At 35.9% G+C, this 18,574-nt stretch overlaps 1 protein-coding gene across 2 annotated transcripts in view; it reads right to left on the reverse strand.

Annotated features, from left to right (window-relative positions):
• Positions 1-283: 283 nt before the first annotated feature.
• The window catches only part of CDH9 (cadherin 9), a 101,355-nt gene continuing 83,064 nt past the window's right edge, over positions 284-18,574 (reverse strand). For both annotated transcript variants that reach the window (XM_064662172.1, XM_064662183.1), the window contains 6 exons: positions 17,270-17,523; positions 15,864-16,000; positions 14,366-14,487; positions 4,363-4,480; positions 4,026-4,277; positions 284-1,278 (listed from right to left, as the gene is read on the reverse strand). In XM_064662172.1, coding sequence (XP_064518242.1) covers positions 791-1,278; positions 4,026-4,277; positions 4,363-4,480; positions 14,366-14,487; positions 15,864-16,000; positions 17,270-17,523 — 1,371 coding nt within the window. In that variant the 3' untranslated portion in view covers positions 284-790. The remainder of the gene's footprint in view (positions 1,279-4,025; positions 4,278-4,362; positions 4,481-14,365; positions 14,488-15,863; positions 16,001-17,269; positions 17,524-18,574) is intronic.

An 18,574-nucleotide genomic window follows, 5' to 3' on the forward strand; every position in this document is an offset into this window, starting at 1 on the left:
AGAAGTGGGAGTGAGTTTCACCATGAAACTATATTATTGTGTCATATAGTAATACACATTGCAAATCAGAGTGCGTTTATTTATAATTACTTTCTCAAAATAGTTTTTCTACACTCCATTCCTATTACAGAGCACTCTGTCTATATCATTCTTGCACAGTACATTTTAACCACTAATCCAATATAAGAAGATGCATTAAAAAATGAAGTATTGCACAATATGCAGTTTCCTTTGCTCAGACAGATTGGACAGTTCTTCACGATTAACAAAGTACGTGAGTAGGTAGTGTTTTTATAAATACTAATTTATTTAATAAAAATACAAAAATATAAATATACATATATAAAAATATTGGGATGAATCAACACACAGAAATTCTTTAACTCAAGAAATATGGCAGTAATATTAATCGGTTTGAAGTATATTTTTGAGATTATGTTACAATGCAGGTTCACACTGTCCAAGACAGTAGGAAAAGTAATGCAAAGCAATTTAAAAAAATGGAGTTTCCATGTCATTATTAAAGGCACAAAAAGCCTTTTTTTTTTCTTTTCATTCTAAATAAAACCCTTTCATCTGAGGCTTCTAGGCAGAGAGGGTGAATTATAGATTTTTAAAAATCTAAATCATTCATATTCATTCACGTTGACTTATTGATTAAGCAAACCCTTACTAAGACAACACTTATTTTTTGTAAATTTTTTATTCCCAAGTAAGAGAGAGTAGGCCACTTTATCTAGTAACATAGACATGAATTCCACTAACACTGACCAGGTCACAGATTATTTTCTCAGTCTCGATCACTATCCTCTCCACCATACATATCTGCCAGTTTTTTAAACCGAGGTCCCCAGTCACTGAGGTACTCATAGTCTTGATTGCCTTCAGTGGTAAGTGACTCCAGGGAACTGAGTGAATTTGCTATGGAATCATTTCCTTCATAGGCATATGTTGCTAGTGAATCATAAGGAGGGGCAGCTGGGTCTAAATCATTTTCCTTTAACCTTCTGTGAATAAAATCTTGGACATCGATGTTTTCCCAAAGAGGTGCGGTCCGCCTTATTTGAAATATTGTTTCTGGGATGACATCTCTTCTCATCTTACTTTCCTCCCTCGCTTCTGGATTTCTCAGTGTACCAATGTCAAAAGCCTGGGTATCTTCTTCCCCACCTCCTTCATCATTGTAGGTCACAATGTTGTCCCGAACATCATCCTTGGAGATGATCAAGGGTTCTTTCTTCCTCTGTCTCTTGAGAGCCGTAAACAAGACAACTAATACTAAAAGGAAACAAAAGATAAATGAAGAAATATGTAGTTAGCAGTGAAATAAATGAGCAAATATTTTATATCATCTGCTGAACCAGAAAAGTTTTTAGGCTGGAATGGGATTTTTAGTAGGAAAATATTGATAAAAGTTGTCTCCAAGTTGAAGGTAATAAGAAAAAGTATTAATGATTTTATAGCAGTGAAAAAAAATAAGCTTTTTTAAAACCTATGGGAGCAATGATCAAAATATTATATATTTTAAATAGATATACAATTAAGTTGAAGTTAAAAAGCAGACAATGCCTTACAATATATGATCCTACTAAAGTTTGACTTTATTTTTAGTTTTGTGAAGTACCACATTTCTGGCAGTCATTAAGGGTGATTTCCTCGAGTATAGTTGAATCTCCTGGCAAAAGTAATTTGCACACTTGAAAGCTTGTGATTTAGGTATTCCTAAGTGTCTAATTCACTTTTAAATATGAGATCTACAGGTCCTTCTGAAAATAAGAACCTGAAGACCTTCAGCTATCAATATTATTGACAAAACCATTTTTGGCTTCAATGACTGCAAGAATTGAAATCCAGTCTTTGCTACTGTTTCTTTTGAAAAATATGATCCTCCTAGTTTAAGTGCTAGTTGAATGACTTTCTTCTGAAGAGGTGAGGATTGACACAAAAATGAACCTCTGCAAAAGCAGATGAAAAAAATGAAGTTAAGGTTTTTAAATACATTGTAATGCTATTGATTTTAGGAGGAATTCAATGCTTAATTGCATTTTAAAATCTGACCCTAGCTGCAGTAGCTGGAGTAAATAGGAGAGGTCAGAAAGACTACCTGTCAATGAGGTACAACAGTGGTTGCTAAACCATACATTACAACAGTGCTCAATGCTTTTGTTGAGTCTTAGGAGCTAAGTTTTTACTCTGAGTGATTTGAGTACTGATGAATAAAAGGTAAGATTGGACATGCTGCAGGTAGGGAGAAGGGAACAGAAATCTTCCACATGCCATAGTATAATGTTGTGAATATAAAGGCTGTTCTGTTCTGTTCTGTTTTGTTAGCTTTTTTTTCTTTCTATCTATACAGGAGCCACTTTTTTTCAAGCTTTCATAATGCTAGACAAGAAATAGCACACTTAAGTAAGTTTAAGAACTCCATATATGAGACAAGGGCAGATCACTAAAAGGTTACTATGAAGAAGTGTCTTTCACAGCCTGGTACTTAATAGGTTTCTCCTATGTTGGGCATGTTGACATCAGTCTACTATTCTAAAACACTGCACCTCATTAAAAAATTAAATAAGATGCTGAGTATCACACTAGCTGTAGACCAACAGTTCTGTTTAGATGCTCTACAGCCATATACTTCTTTCATTTCAGATGTGTCTGTAACGCTAAGTAGAGCAGGGCCTCTAACCCTGGGGCTAGAGACAGGACGTGGTCATATTTGCTCTGCATGACAATGGTCCCTGATCCTGTTCTGAGTCTCATGTGCTATTGATGTGATCCTAAGGCACATTTAGATTTTCTTTTTTAGTGCATTCTTCTGTACTAAAAGGATTGCAGCTGATCAGAGTAATATTTTCACTGTGAGTGAGTAAGGGCATACCTTCCATGCTCCATCTTTTCATACTCTATGTTGGGGCATGAAGGATGGTTTTGAAGATGCAGAGCCTGTTGACTGGTGTGAAGAACTTTGCAAGGTGAACAGCTAGGTCTGGCAGAACTGAAGCATAATTGTCTGCTGGCAGGGGTTCCCTGCAAGTTCTGCTGCTCAAACTATGCCTGGGCAATGTTGCCCATTGAAAATCAGTTTGTCAGAGCTCAAGTATCCTCCCTTCCCTATGCCCAAAATTACAAATATAGTTCCTAGATATTGCCCCTCTCCTAATAAACTCTGTGACCCTCTGAATATTTACTGGAGGTATCTTGAATCCAGTCTAGAAACTAGGGGGAAAAAAAGTGATCTTCTTATAATTATATAAACCAATACCTGTAGCTTCTCATTGTCCCCTTGCCTAGCTGTGTTTGCTACGGCAGGTGGAAGAGGTTTTCTGCAGACTTTTACTGGAAAGTTAAGATGATGGCACTTTTAAGGAGGCACTTCTCTGGTAAGCAAAACACGCAAGTTGCAATTTTTTTGTTCTTAACACCAGAGTATGAGTAGCATTTATTCTAGTTTTCTCATGTATCAATGCATTTTTCTAATGCTTCCACTCTCCAAACACCCACCTAACTCTGCGATCACACTTTATTTAGTCAGCTGTTCTTGCTATTACTTGCAAGCAATCAAAAATTTCTATGTTTTTGAGCTAAACATTTCCTGAGCAGAAAAGAATATAAACCATTCACCATTTAATAGCTAGTATAATTTATATCATTTAGTCACTGCAAAACTTAACACTCAGATTCAGGGATATGATTTTAAAGTTCTGGATCTAAATGAAGATCTGATTATAGTAAAAACATTATTCAAATAAGCACGGTATCTAAAACTGACCTATATTTTCAAATTTATTTAATCTAAATAGTGCAGTCTCATTCCTTTTACATATTCTTCTGAATAGTGATGATGACAAACAGCCCATAGTACCTGCCTCTCCCCCTCTCCCTGTCCCTTTTCCCTCTTAGACAACAGTTGGTAAAAAAAAAAAAAATCAAGAAAAAGACCATATCAGGTATGAAATATTGTTCTGTGGGTCATGTGAATAATGACCTTTGCCTAGTCAAGTAAAGATCTCATCACAGGTACTTGCCTAGGAGGATAATGATGCAGAGGAGAATGGCAACCAGTGCTCCTGTGCTGAGGCCGGCAGGGAGGAGCAAGGCCTCAGCACTGCAGGACTGCATGTTCCCCCGGCTGTCGCAGGCACACACTCGAATGGTCAGCGTGCCCGTGCTGCTCTGGATCGGGTAGTCGTTGTCAAATATTATGATTGGCAGAAAATAGGTACTCATCTTACTACGGCTGTATCCATTTCTTCTAGTCAGAATTCCTGCTGTGTTATCTAGAACGGAAAAGCAGAATCAATAAATGTTTCTGGATTAAGTTTTATGTGATATTGGGGAGGGGGTGGTACAGTCAGCAATTACCTTTGTTGTCTACAATGGAGAAGTTAGGGTGAACAGCAAATTCTGGCGCCAACTCAAAGAAAAATTTGTGTCCTCGAGGAGGCTGATCTTTGTCAATTGCGCTCACAGTCTGTATCAGCTATAAGGAAAAGAGTATTTTATGCTATTTTAGAAATCATGTGTTTCAAACCTCTGCTTTTCATGTCCAGTAATAATCCAATGAATCTCTATCTGAAGACATAAACAGATGTCTTAAACCAAATGTTTCCTACATAAACTAGTAGAGGTTTTGGTAAATACTTTGTTTTATTATTTAAATACATAACAAAGGATGGAAAAGGATCCAGTCCTCACTGCAAAACAGCCATGTGCTTTGATTTGTACTCATAATCTTGCAGTGTTACACAAACAATTCCCCTTCTGTATAAGCTGTAAACCTCCTGTGGCCTCATCGTAGCAATGATATTGTGTAAACCAGTTGTTGACTGGGTCTGATTCTCAATCCACCTCATCTGCTCCTGGCGATAAATTGGAATACTGCACTGGCAGGATGCTTGATTCTCCTGAGGTAATAAAATGAGATGCTTTACTCCCTCCTAAATTGAAAGCTCTTACTGTGGAACTTAATAGCTGCCCTAACAAGGCCACTCAAGCCCAGCTGGGAATGAGTGATAAACGTAGCAGTATAGGGTGAGAGCAGAGAGGACTAAAAAAAAGAAGCCTCAGCAGTACCTCTGGATTGCACAAGCTTTTCTGTTGCATCAAAATGTGCAAATATGTGTACTCTACTCATGTGTGTATAGGCATGCATATGCACTAGTAATTTGACTCTTTTTCTGCTTTCTCTGTCTGTCTGGACTGATAGATAGAGGCTAAGGGAAACAGCTCCAGAACTGAGGAAGGAGAAATTGCCTGGGAGTAGCTGTGGTTTATGAATGGACTTGCAACAGTTAAAATGCCACACTACATGAGTCACAGTAATGCCAGTAAGCTGTATAAATGACTGTTCTATCCTTTGCCCTTCCTGATGGGTGTCACACTAGAGAGTAGTCCCTAGTCCACCTTGGCTTGCAAGGACATGTTTGGGTTCAATAACAAGATGACAAAACTTCTTGGCATAAGACCAAGGAGTGAGTCTCAACTGAGGACGCTTTAACTCAGTAGAGGTGCATTCCTATGGCATCTAAACTTAAAGGCAGAATGAGTTTGTTTCTTTCAAAGCTACAAGAGAGCCAATGACTGACTTGAGTTTTCAGGTATTTCCATTGCACAGGTTGTCTTGAAATCCTGCAGACATCAAAACAACTTTTTATCAAAGACTTTGTTGTTTGTTTTTCTTTTATTTCCACAGAAGGTGCAGCATGACTTCTTCAAGAAATACGGTAGTTGAAAAGTAGCACTGATACAACCTTTGGCTTTGCACGAATCAAATAAGGAATTACTTTTACTTATGTACTTTCTCTGAACATCAGCTTGAGTAGGACTGGAGGATACAGTTAAATTTTGGAGGGCGTTTAGTATCTCACAGAATGGAACACTGTTTTAGGCAAACATATTTATAGGGTTACAAAATAAAGCATTTTTATTACTGTAACATTCAGAAACATGCTGCTGCTAGGGTGCTGTACTACATCATGGGTATTCAAACCATTTTTTTCTAGTTAACTTTGGGATAATTTTATTACAGCTAGTAATATTAAGGTCCAATTAAAACAAACATAACACAAAAACAGTAGAGAGGTCTGAGTTTAGCTTGTTCAACTCCTAGCAACTCTTTCTAAAACAGCTACAATACTTTTTTTATAATTTTCTTTTATTTTTGAGGCATATTGAGGAACTTGAAAGGTAATTTGTGAGCATCAGCCTTGCACAAAAGGATCTGACTATATTGAAAGCAGGATTAGGCAGTTTCTAAGTGCAATTAGAATAATAAGTACATGTTAAGATCACTTTTAAAGCACTTAAAGCACTGTTCTTTAAATCATTATTTTTTCCCAAGATTACTCAAACTCTCATTTATGGTTAAGTACCTTGTTCAGTATGTTTCTGAGTCTCTGTTTATGCCAACATTTTTCCAATGTCCCATTGCTTTGATCTTTGCTGTAATCTCCCTCTGAAACCATTAGTACAGCAAGCAGGACAAGGATTGGACTTAATTTTAGTTTTACAATGTCTAATAATAGTGTTACCAAAAAAAAAAAAATACCAAAGAGAAGAGAGAATAAGTGACATTATTTGTGGAGTTACCTGCTGAAAAACCTAAGGAGAAAATACCCATATCCTCATGTAATAACTACTAAAAATTGCAATTTAGTATCTTGGGGCTTTTTGAGATTCAATCAGTGGGGTATTTGTAAGATCTGGATTTGATTCTCTTCAAGTGCAAATCACATGGAGAAGCACAATTGTATGAGGCATAGAGGAACCTAATTACAATGAAAAATTATTGTTGAAGGTAAGGCAGAAGAAGAAATAAAAAACCCCCAACCTTATTACCTGTTCTAACTGTTGGATTCATAAGTTGAGAACCAGCTGTTCTTCTACCAGAAAAGACGGGAGAATAAAAGAACAATGAGAATGGATGATTGCAGGTGAATTGTGTTAAATGATGAATAGGTGAAAGGAAATTAGAAATTTTATCTAATTAAGGATTTTTTTTTCAGTTATACAGCTGTAAATAACAGAGAATGATGTCAATGATAATTTCTGCAGAAATGAAACAAATCTATTTTTAAGTATCACATTTATATGAATAAATTTAGTGTTTTGTGTACATTTTGTAATTTCTTGTCGGAAATATATTCTACCATTTAGATGCAGTTATGGACATTGAATTATGATAGCTCTTCACCAAGGCTTCAGAGAAAGATCTCTGATGCTGTAAGATTTATGAGGGAAGACTTATTTCAAGAAAATTACTTTTACCGGAATATATTTCAAGAGTATCAGGCTTAGAGAAGATAAAAAGCATTCCCATTCTTTTCTTTCTTTCATACTTTCCTATGTAAATGAGTACACTTTAGAAAATATAGCATTATTGTCACTATTTTTTTGACAGCTGCCTATGCATGTGCATGTGCATATGCACTCCTGTATGTTTTAAGAAACAGTGTCATACTCTTGAGTGGTTCTTATTCGATGGATTCAAGTTTTTAGAGGTCGCTTTTCTTTGAGGGTAATGAAAATTTAAACATAAGCATTGACATAAAGTTTTCTCTTTACATTCAGAACAAGGTGTTGGTAGCAGTTTGACAATGTAAAATGTATTGTGAATGAGGAATTATTCTCAATGGAAACATTTCTCGAAGATCTTGGGACTCGTGCTGTTTAGTCGTGATTTTTACTGGTGCTCTGACAAGGCCAGTGTCTTGAGACAGATGCTCTTTAATATCTTTGTCATGACAGACAGTGAGATAAAGTGCATCTTCAGCAAGTTTGCAGATGACATGAAGCTGAGTAGTGCAGCTGACACAGCAGAAGGAAGAGATCCCATCCAGAGGGACCTGGAAAACTTGAGAAGTGGACCTACAAGAATCTCATGAAGTTCAACAAGTCCAAGTGTAAAGTGTTGCACCTGGGCTAGGGCAATCCCAGATATGAGTACAGACTGGGAGAAGAACTCATTGAGAGCAGACTTGCAGAGAAGGACTTGAGGGTTCTGATGGAAAAAAGCTGGATATGACCCAGCAATGTGCACTCGCAGCACAGAAGACCAAGTGTGTCCTGGGCTGCATCAAAAGTCATGTGGTCAACAGATCGAGGGAGTTGATTCTACCACTCTACTCTGCCCTTGAGAGACTCCACTTGGAGAACTGCATCTATGTCTGGCATCCTCAGCACAAGAGAGATATGGGTCTATTGAAGCGAGTCAAGAGGAGGGAAACGAAGATGATCAGGGGTCTGGAGCACCTCTCCTATGAAGATAGGATAAGATAGCAAAATTGTTGAGCGTGGAGAAGATAAGGCTCGGGAGCGAAATTATTGTGGTTCTCCAGTACCTAAAGGGGTCTTATTAAAAAGAGGGAGTCTGACTTCTCTACACAGGCAGGCAGTGACAGGACAAGAGGGAATGGTTTTAAACTAAAACAGGAGAGATTTAGATTAGACATTGGAAAAGAATTCTTTATTCAAAGAATAGCGAGGCACTAAAACAGATTGCTCAGAGACATTGTGAATGGTCCATCCCTGGAAGAGTTCCAAGCCAGGTTGGATGAGGCCCTGAGCAACCCAACCAGTCTAGTGGGTGACATTCCTGACCATGGCCAAGAGGGTTGGAACTAGATAATCTTTAAGGTCCTATCCAATCCAAATCATTACATGATTCTATGATTCCATTATTCTGTTTATTTCTTTAATGATGAAGACAGAGATTCTGTTAAAGGGTTTGGACCTGTTTCCCATTGTTTTGTTTTTCTTTTTCCAAACATGGCAAAGGTTCAATTATAATACTCTTTTGTACTGTTTGTTTGGATTTTTTTTTCTCCTGGATGCTGTGTTTTTAAGGCCATGACTTTACATCACAGTCAAAATTGTGACAGTCAGTCTAGTTTATAGTTATTCATACTCATGTCTGAAAAAGTGATTGGGGCTAAATACACAGCCTACTAACAGATTTCTTATGTGTACTTGATATGTCCTTAGACAAAGGCTGCTCTCTAGTTTTCTTCAAGTTGTTTAAAAGAGAGAAAGCAAGTAAAAGCTAGGTGGGGGAATTCTGAAATAGGAAGATTCACTTTGCACATCAGAGCATGCTTTTAGTGCTCCTGAGGCTGCATTTGTGGATGCAGACACCTGCACAAGTAGAAGACTTGGGTCATGAGTTCAGCCTTGGGAATGCCTTTAAAAGGAATATAGGAACCATAAGCAAATGTTAAGATAATAGTGCATTTTTAACAGTACAGAGGTTGGCAACAGCTAGTCACATTTTAGATGAGCTTTTCAGCCTGTGCTGGCTTGGCATGTCATGCAAATAAATGACAGTTGCACATTGGGTCCAGGGTATACACTTAAACCTGCAGCCACATGCTTCGTAAAGATTCTTGAAAAGTTCATTGAAGAAAGATGAACAAGATGAAGTCCATGGGTGGACAGATATGATGTATTTTCAGGTTAAACATTTCAATTAATAAAATAAAATCTGAGACAAATAGAATGTACACAACTAAATCTGCTGCTACTCCTTTTCAAAACAGCAGCATGTTTGTGGTTGCTGTCTGGTATTTAAGCCTTCTTTTTTTCTTTTTTTTTTTTCAAAATTTCTTATTTTGAAATTCCCTATAAGACAGTGAAAAATAATTTAAAGATGGTCAGTGTTGTAGACAGTGCCTTCTGAAGTATTAAAATAATATCATTACCATATAACATAAAAATTGTACTTCTAGTCACAAAGAAGTAAGACCACTGGAGACAGATGTTGCTAAGCTAGATATACAGTAACAGCTGCTGAATTTTTTTGTTTCTGTATGCAACTGTAGAGTTGTAGAGTCTAGGCTTTTAATCCACTTGAATCGTTTGGGCTTTCATTCTTGTTATATTATTCTCTTAGTTAAATCTGGTTATTATACAACAGACATATTGTCTAATGTCACTTATCTACTTTCAGCTGTTTCAGAGATTAGACTTTAAAATACTACTAGGCATTTAAGGAAGGAATGTTGGGGAAATTTTAACATTTGTTTTTGTCTAACATTTTTCAGAAGTGGTATAGGAGAGAACAGAACAAATTCTAGACCTCAGCACACTGGTTTTGTCATTCTTTGAAGTAATCAATCTTGTTTTCAGCTGCAAGTATTTTTCTAGGAATCTGAAAAGATCTCACTAGTTTGTCTGCAATAAACTATGGGGAAAAATGTGGTAAGAGAGACTGTGTTTTAGACAACCATGAGAACATAGTAGTGCGCAAATGTTATTGGGGAACGGCAGAAGAACATCTTTATATTTCTCCTGTCCTTTCTTTCCCTTGCTTCTTTTTCCTGCCTCTATGATCTAGTAGGGCCAATCCCTAACTAATCTTGAATGTAACAGTTAGTAAACAAACAGCACAGTGTAAATGTGAGGGATGAAGATTATGTAGAATGTTTTGAAGTGGCTACATTTCTCTAGGAGTGAAGCAATGTTATGATTCATAGAAGTGTTTCAAAATCAATCCAACTGTCACAGGATGTCCATCTTGTCATTATGCGGCTTGAGTGATCACACATGAACAAGCACAACTCTAGGATATACACCTGTAAGCTCCTAGCTGCAGGAAACAGCCTCCATCACATGTGCACAAGCTAGAATACATGCCTGGCACTCAACAAAGGTTCGTGTTTAGTAAAGCAAAGCAGTTTGGTAATCAGATCTTGGCTCTGTTCCAGAAATTTGTTGGCAGTTTTAAAGCAGGACTGAATGCTTATCAGGAGTTGGAAAACTCTCTCTTGCAGTTCAATTCTTACTTCAAAAGAGAGACAGATTGTTACACGGGTCTCTTACTAAATCAATCCAATAGGTGTCTACCTAGAGAAGCAGCTACAATGTATAAACAAGTCATGACTCATAATTATCAGTGGCCACATGAGAAAAAGTGATCTCTATCTTTAGAAATCTGCTCTATCTTTAGAAGAGAGGGAGGCTATGCAGAGTAACGAAATGAAAAATCAGCCAGCTCTCTGAAGGAGGAAACAAACTTTCTCCATTCTGATGTCTGAGAGCCTCTGAATGGCAGGAAAAAATATAGCACCAGTTGGAAAAAAAATAAAAAATTTTTTTTAAAAAAAGTGACCCAGGTTATTTTCTTCAATATTATTATGGGTGGGTGTTGAAATTAGCCAACTTTTTAACCAACAAATTGTTCAGTTAAATCACTTTCCTTTTCAAGTAAATCTTCTTGGTTTCCATGGAGAGGACTCATCCTCTAATCCAACTAAAAAGACCCAATTAATTCCTGTGACAAGGCCATGAGAGAACTTTTACCAGAGCCTTCCCCACAACAGTCCCTGGGGCTCCAGCATGCCATTAAAGGATTAGGGATTTCTAAATTGAATGAGAGGAAGGCTGCTTCATACTTTTCTTTAGCCAGTGTACTAGCTGGTGGAATGAGATTCACATGGTGACAAATGTGTTCCAGCCTAGTGAACACAGTTTTTTATGAACCTTTAGTGATAATGTTTCTCCCCAGTCATATAATTGTTATTTGGAGGCAAAAGAGGAGGAGAGACTCTGCTGGTATTTCTTTCCTCTGACCCTCCTAAGGCTACCTGAAAAACACAAGTGCAGCCTCTAATATCTACTGATGTTGCAAATAAGTAATGTCACTTGCTAGCAGAGAGCAATGTTTGATCAGTCTGACTGCTTCCTGATGCACCTGAGATTTAGAGAGCAGTGTGATTAATAAAAAAGTGTAGTTAAAAAAAAAAAAATTAGAAATTAACTAAATATATTTAAGTTCTCAGTCTGTCTCTTTTGCTATGTGCATCAGATGTAGAAGCAGTGCTGTGATGTGTCAGGAAGCAGCAATGTTTCTAATAAGACAGCTGGTTTAGGTGATCTCCAAAATAAGGTGGAGCAGTACTAAATGAACACATGATTCCATATCTTTCTTGTATTACAGGGGACTGCTAGACACGAGTAATACAGGCTATCTGGAACTTAGCATCCTTGGCCAAAATATTCAAGTTTCTATCTCTAGACTTGTTATTTTTAAGCACCAAAATAAAAGTAGTCTCACGTACTAAAGGTAGTCAACTATCTGTAAATATCCATACATGTATTCAAGGTGCCTGTCTTGAAGAATCCAATTATTAATAAATAGAAGAACAATCTGGCTCTGTCATTTTTCTGTAGCTACACTCAGTGCATACTGTCTTTCTAGTAGTTTTGGGGAGTTTTCCAGTTTTCCAGGAAAATAATTGCTGGAATTATGTTGGTAAACTAGATGTATGGGAGGTCTGAACAACAGTATGCCTGTTGTATGGGTCTCTGTCATCTCTGTTTTTAGGAAAGCACAGAATTTACCAGAAAGGTAAATGAAATTTCATACATTAATATTTCATCAAGTATGCCAGACTAGATGGAAATGGACTTAAGGAAACTGACAGGCAATATGCCTGGGTTGAACTTCTTCAAATATATAACAAAACCTGTGTTTGCCGCTTGATAAAATTGCACAAGAATAATTTCAATAAAATCTTCATTTGTAAGCTTTAGAAAAAAATTTTTTTGTTATGCAATTAAAATACATGACTCGCTTTTCTATCAGCCATTATACCGAGATTTAAGATTTATTTGCTTCAGTTTCATCTTCTGCAATGACACTGATGCACAAACAGAATTTAGGTTCTATGATATCTGATTGAAATTAATGGATAGAGTTCTCTGAATGTATTCCACCTGAAAAAAAAGACTTATAAATCATAAACCAAAACAATATTGTTAGAATAGCCAAAAGTTTAGGGAATTTTTGTACATTCTTAAACTATATTTTTGCAGTGACAATTTAAGTTACTGGTTAGGACAGAATGTTATAATCATAAACTTCAGTTGTTTTGAAAAGTGCTCTTTGCTCATTTTTCTGATATTATAATTCCTTCCACTTTTCTAATTTAATTCATCACTGCTTTTGATATGTATATTCATCTATTTATGTCATTTGCATGAAAAATAGTAAAACTTTCTAAAAAAATAATTAAAATAATGGTCAAGTACCATTAAAGCCAAGTAATTTTAATCCAACTATCCTCTGTCATTCTAACTATAATAAATAGAATTGAATGCAGTCTACAATAATCTATTGTATCCTCTTTTTCTACTTTTTTCCCCTTTTTCTATCTGTTAAACTATTCATAAAACATCATTTGAATTGCGACTGGTAAATTACATGTTCTTTCTCTGTACAGTGTTCTCAGTACCTGAAATTCTAGACTCATCTCAGGTACCATCTATGCTACTTTCAGTAGAGCCTCTGAAACTACGTTAAACACAATAGTGGGCAGCAACCAAGGTAAAACATAAGCATGCTATGCTTCCTGATGTGTATCCATATCCATCATCTTTGTAAAGTCTTTGAATGTTGTATGGTCACTGTGCTCTAAAACCAAAATATTATACACATACTGTCTGTGAAGTCAGCCAGATTTGGTTGGATGATGACAGCATAAAATTAGTGAGATATGAGGATAGACCTAAACCAAGCTTAGGGTTCCAGCTTGGACTTTCTTTGCTGGAGTAGGAACACACACACGTTTGTGCTGGCAAAAATAATGATCTCAAGATTTTTCTTCCTGTCAAGAATGAATCAGTCTAGACAAGAAGCTCATGTATGATCTTAGGCCTATTCCTGAAAGATAATCTCGAGGTCATAATAACATATATTTCTTCACAGGATTTAAAACTGAAAGACTGACTGACATTACCATAAGCAGATGATGTTGTAACATCAGTAATATTAAGAGATTTCTGTAATATACTGGCTCTGAGTTCTATTGGTCTGTCTACTTACTCAAATCCAATTCTGAGATTGTTTATAAAGGGATATATATGAGCTTTGACCAGATTCAACATAATACCAAACTGGGTTTCAACTTACAGTGGAAGCAGCTACATTGCCTTTTATTTTTGTAAGAGTTCATTTTTCACTTCTTCTCTTCTGAAGTATAATAAAGATTTCCTGTTTTGTGTACTTGAAGTTGTGGCTACATTAACCAAGGCTTTGATAAAATCCAGAAAGAAATTGAATTATAAAACAGTGTAAAGGATTTTGTAGCGTCATACACAACTTTTTCCCAAAAATATGTTCTTATACTAGAAAAGGAAAGCCACCTAAAACTGTCATTTTGTATTATATTCAATGTTATTATACTAGGGTATTATCCTTCATCTTTTATCTCCTCCTTTTTTGAATCAACTGATATTTTCTGTATAAGATAAGAAATAAAGAGGCTGGGTTATTTTGCAGCTACCCAAATTAACATATGTTGAAGTATCCATGATGGCATTCCAGAATAGTTTCATTGCAAGTTCTTCAGTAACATAAGTATTGGTTTACCTGTCCTGCTTTTGCATTTTCACAAACAAATGTTTCATAGTAGTTGGCAAACTCTGGTGCATGATCATTTATGTCTAAAATCCGGATGAAGACAGGTATCTGGCTACTTTGTTTGGGATTATCTGGAAAAAGAAAATTATTTATATTACAATACAAGGAGGTATGTCTGTGAAAATAGTCCAATACATTTTTTCCAACAGACATTAGAAATGTTCATTTTTATTATACTAAAACAATTATGTTTTATTTTCTACTGATGTACATTCCGTTTATATAAAAGCCCTATTTATATCTGAAACAATTTTTTATTATGGTATGTAGGTTTTGAAATAATATAAAGTATACTTAAATGGATTTGCATTAAAAACAGGTGACGGAGTTATTATTGCTTTGTATTCCATACATCAGTACAGCAAATGATTCATTGCAAAAGTTGTTTCACGGGGTCGAGCTGTCAAGAACATTTACTTTTTCAAATCAATAAAGCAGTAAAACAGTGTCAGTCAACAACGACAACACAACCACACACATAAAACCACAAAAAAAACCCCAACAAAACAAAGTTGTCCTTTCTCCCCAAAACGTAAAAAACAAAACAATAAAAGGAGGTAGGTAAGATGTGATCAATCACTCCTCACGAATTTGACCTCCAATCTCAAGCTGTTGCCAGAAAAGGTTCTCACATTACACATATCAAAAATGGAGAACGTTTGACAAAAAAAGAAAAGAATTTATGAGGAAAAGATATCAGTCTTTCTGAAAATGGGGATAGGATTCATCTCTCCATATTACCTAAATCCCAAGCTGTTAAGCACACTGACTCCTGGGGAATCTGTACAGAGAATGAGGTAAGGGAGAAAAGTTGTTCACTAAAATTAGTGTCTCTGTTTCCCCTTTGATTACTGTTGCCTGGAAAAAAAAGTAGGCAAGAGACATCCATATCTATGAGTTTCTAGCAGAATAGTAAGGAATCCAAGTGAAAGACTAAGGCCTAAGGTTTGCTTCAGAAGTGGGGGGAAAGAATTTTCCTTGGTTTCAAACAAAGCCAGTTTCCGAAATAAGTTAAAGCAGTTGAGGCAAAGCGTAACTTCTTCCCATTTACCGTGGCCATTCTGACAATGTATTATTGATATGTCATGGACAATTTTTTATTTTTTTTTCCCAATGATTTTCCCAAAGACTTAACTTGGGTCAGAGCCAGTGCATCACACCTGCACCAAATTATTGTCTGTGAATTATCAGAGAACCACTTAACTTGTCATATGTATATATAGTACATGGTTTTGTTGAGCCTGAGAATTACAAATTATCTTTTCAAAAATGTGCAAAACCAATCTTAAAGTAATAAATTGAAATTTTAGATGTTCATTTAAAGTTGCTCTGTATATTGATAATATCCAAATAATAGCAAAACTAATGAAACAAGTCATAGATACTGCAGAATTTAGTTCTTTTCTCAATTCTAATATTCCTCTGAGATAAATTTTCTTCAACTTACTCATTTCAGTTGCTATGACAGTGATGTTGTGCCAGGGAGTTTCTTCTCGGTCAAGTGGCTTTGAGATGAATAAGGATCCATTTCCTGAATAGATGTTGAATATTCTGTCAAGGTCAGTGTGTCGATCCACAGAATATCTGTCAAGATACAGTAGAACTGAGCATTACTTTCTCCTGTTGCAGTCTCCAGTTTAGCTTACAGCCATCTCTAAAAGTTTTCTAATTTTAACTCTGGTTAATCAAGAATGTTTTCTTAACAAGTAACCTAACCCTTCCTGTAGCTGCCTACATGCTACAAATAGTGAGAAACAAGTTTTTAAGACTAATGAGCAGGAGGAAGAGCAAATTATTATGTGGGCGGTTTGTAGATCGATATTGGAACTTACATTTCAGCTCATAAAGTGAATTCTGAAATAACAACTAAAACCAGATATTTTTAGATAAGATTTTATGCAAATTAATTGTCTCTTAGAGAACTCTGTCACCAAAGGACACACATTGCAGATATAAGTAAGTATCAACTTTTAAAATAATATTTTTGGGGTGTCACAAGGACAATCAAACTCACCAGAAAAATCTTCATGTTAGTTGCTGTTTCAGATGAAATATCTTAAAATCTCATTTTATGATTCTTGCTTTTGCTTTGTTCTTACCCAGCAAAGGAAAACTTATTTTACAGGTGTTTTTTAATTAGCCTACTAGTTTTGAGTCACTATCAAGTTAGATTGAGATGTTATACATAGTTTACTTAAAAATATTTTATTCTCTTCCTCCTCTCACACTTCCTACCTCAACGTGTTCTTCTGCAAGATATAAAAGGCTTGTTCAGAAATGCAGAGATATGGTTTCATAATCACTTGCATGGTAAATACACAAATTTAAGTGCTGTATTTGTCACTGCAGATAATAATAGCAGAATTACAGAAATTTTACAGTGCTGAACCCTCACCTCTAATTGTTATGACTTTCTAGCAATTGCTTCTTATTCAATATACTGTGATCATTAAATTGTTAAGCTATAGAACATGGTAGACAATATTATGTACAGAAGGCTGACTGCTATCAAGCTTCACAGAACATAGAAATACATAATTTTGAGTTTTTACATGATATAAACCAAAACTTTATGAAGAGTTTGGTGAAAGTACTAGAACATGCCAGCAGTTAAATGCTGACCTCTCCTTTCTTTTTACATAATACCTATAGGCTATTCTTCAAAAGCATTGTCTACACTGTTAATTGCGTTAATTGTATCTGTTTTCACAAGCTCCGTAGCTCTCTGTTTGACACTTTTCAAGAGACCACATGTGCTTAATTACTCAGTCTCCTAATACATTGCACTCTCAACACTCTCCATGCATGAGATTGCCCCACATCCAAAGCATTTTATATTGTGTAAAGTCTTACTTTATTGCATTCTTTGCTATATCTGGATCTTGGGCTACAACTTGCCCAATAATGCTTCCTTCCCTGGCATCTTCATCTACCTCTATTAAATACCAGGGTCTGCTGAACATTGGAGGTTCATCAATGTCTTCAATAGAAATTTTGACCAAAGCCGTGTCTTTGAATGGCCCCAGCTGAAGAAAACGAGGATCAGGATGAGCATTTGTTGCTTCCACTCTTAAGGTATATAGCACCTTGTTTTCAAAATCCAGATGCTGAGGATCAAATAATAATAATAAAGAAAATTATGTCACTTTACAAAAAATGTGAGTTTTATAATGCTGAATTAAAAATGGAAACATTTTTAGAAGTGAAAGCTCTAAACTTTAATGCATCCTGGGGAAGATTGAGTATATTAGGTCTTTTTCTAGGCAGAAGAAAAATAAGAATTGGTATAGGAGAGTAAGGCAAACATGATCCCTCTGCCTACTACTTGTTTAGGTTTATAAAAACCAGAAGAGTTCAACCTATATAAAATACAAAGAAAGAAAGACAGAACTGTCACTCAGTCCACAAGTAGGAGTTGTTTAAAGTCTTATTTGTCTTATCTCATTGGTAGGAAGAAGAGTAATTTTCTCTGTTACTAAATGTTCTGTCATATTTACCTTTTCTTTACTCCATTACCATCTACCCTTGCCTGTTTGGCATCAGGAGCAATCCAGACTTGTTCCTGAACTCCATATTCCACAGTGAAAAGAAAAACCGTGAAATCTGATTTCCAATATGACACTTACATTATTCATATCCATATATGCATACATATACAGACATTCATATCTACACATATGTACATACATAAATATACATGTTTCCAAATATGTTTATAGATCTATATTATATAGAGAGAAATCAATTAATTTTCAATATATTCAATAACAATAGAACTGGAAAGAGTGTTCAGAGTTTAACAGGCTGAATTTTGAAAAACAACTAATAAATATGTCAGAGATGGTATTTTGAATTAGGTTTCTACCCATGACTTTGCTCTTTGGATTTTCACTGACATAATATGTAACAACCAAAGTTTCACCATGGTTGGACCTAAACTGAGACAGATTTCAGGTCCTGGAGGCTGTTGCACAATTAGAGAGGGAGAGTTTAGGCTTGGACATGTAAGTTCATCAAACTTCAGGTGAGCCTCTCAACCTGGTAAGTCTTACCACAGCAATCAGCTGACAAATCCCACTATAAACTGAACCCCTCTAGCTTTTCACAATCCTAATTTGAAAGTACTGTGTGCGAGACTATATATATTGAACAGACAGC

This window comes from Pseudopipra pipra, chromosome 1 (genome assembly GCF_036250125.1).
Source record: "Pseudopipra pipra isolate bDixPip1 chromosome 1, bDixPip1.hap1, whole genome shotgun sequence".
NCBI classification, from domain to species: domain Eukaryota; kingdom Metazoa; phylum Chordata; class Aves; order Passeriformes; family Pipridae; genus Pseudopipra; species Pseudopipra pipra.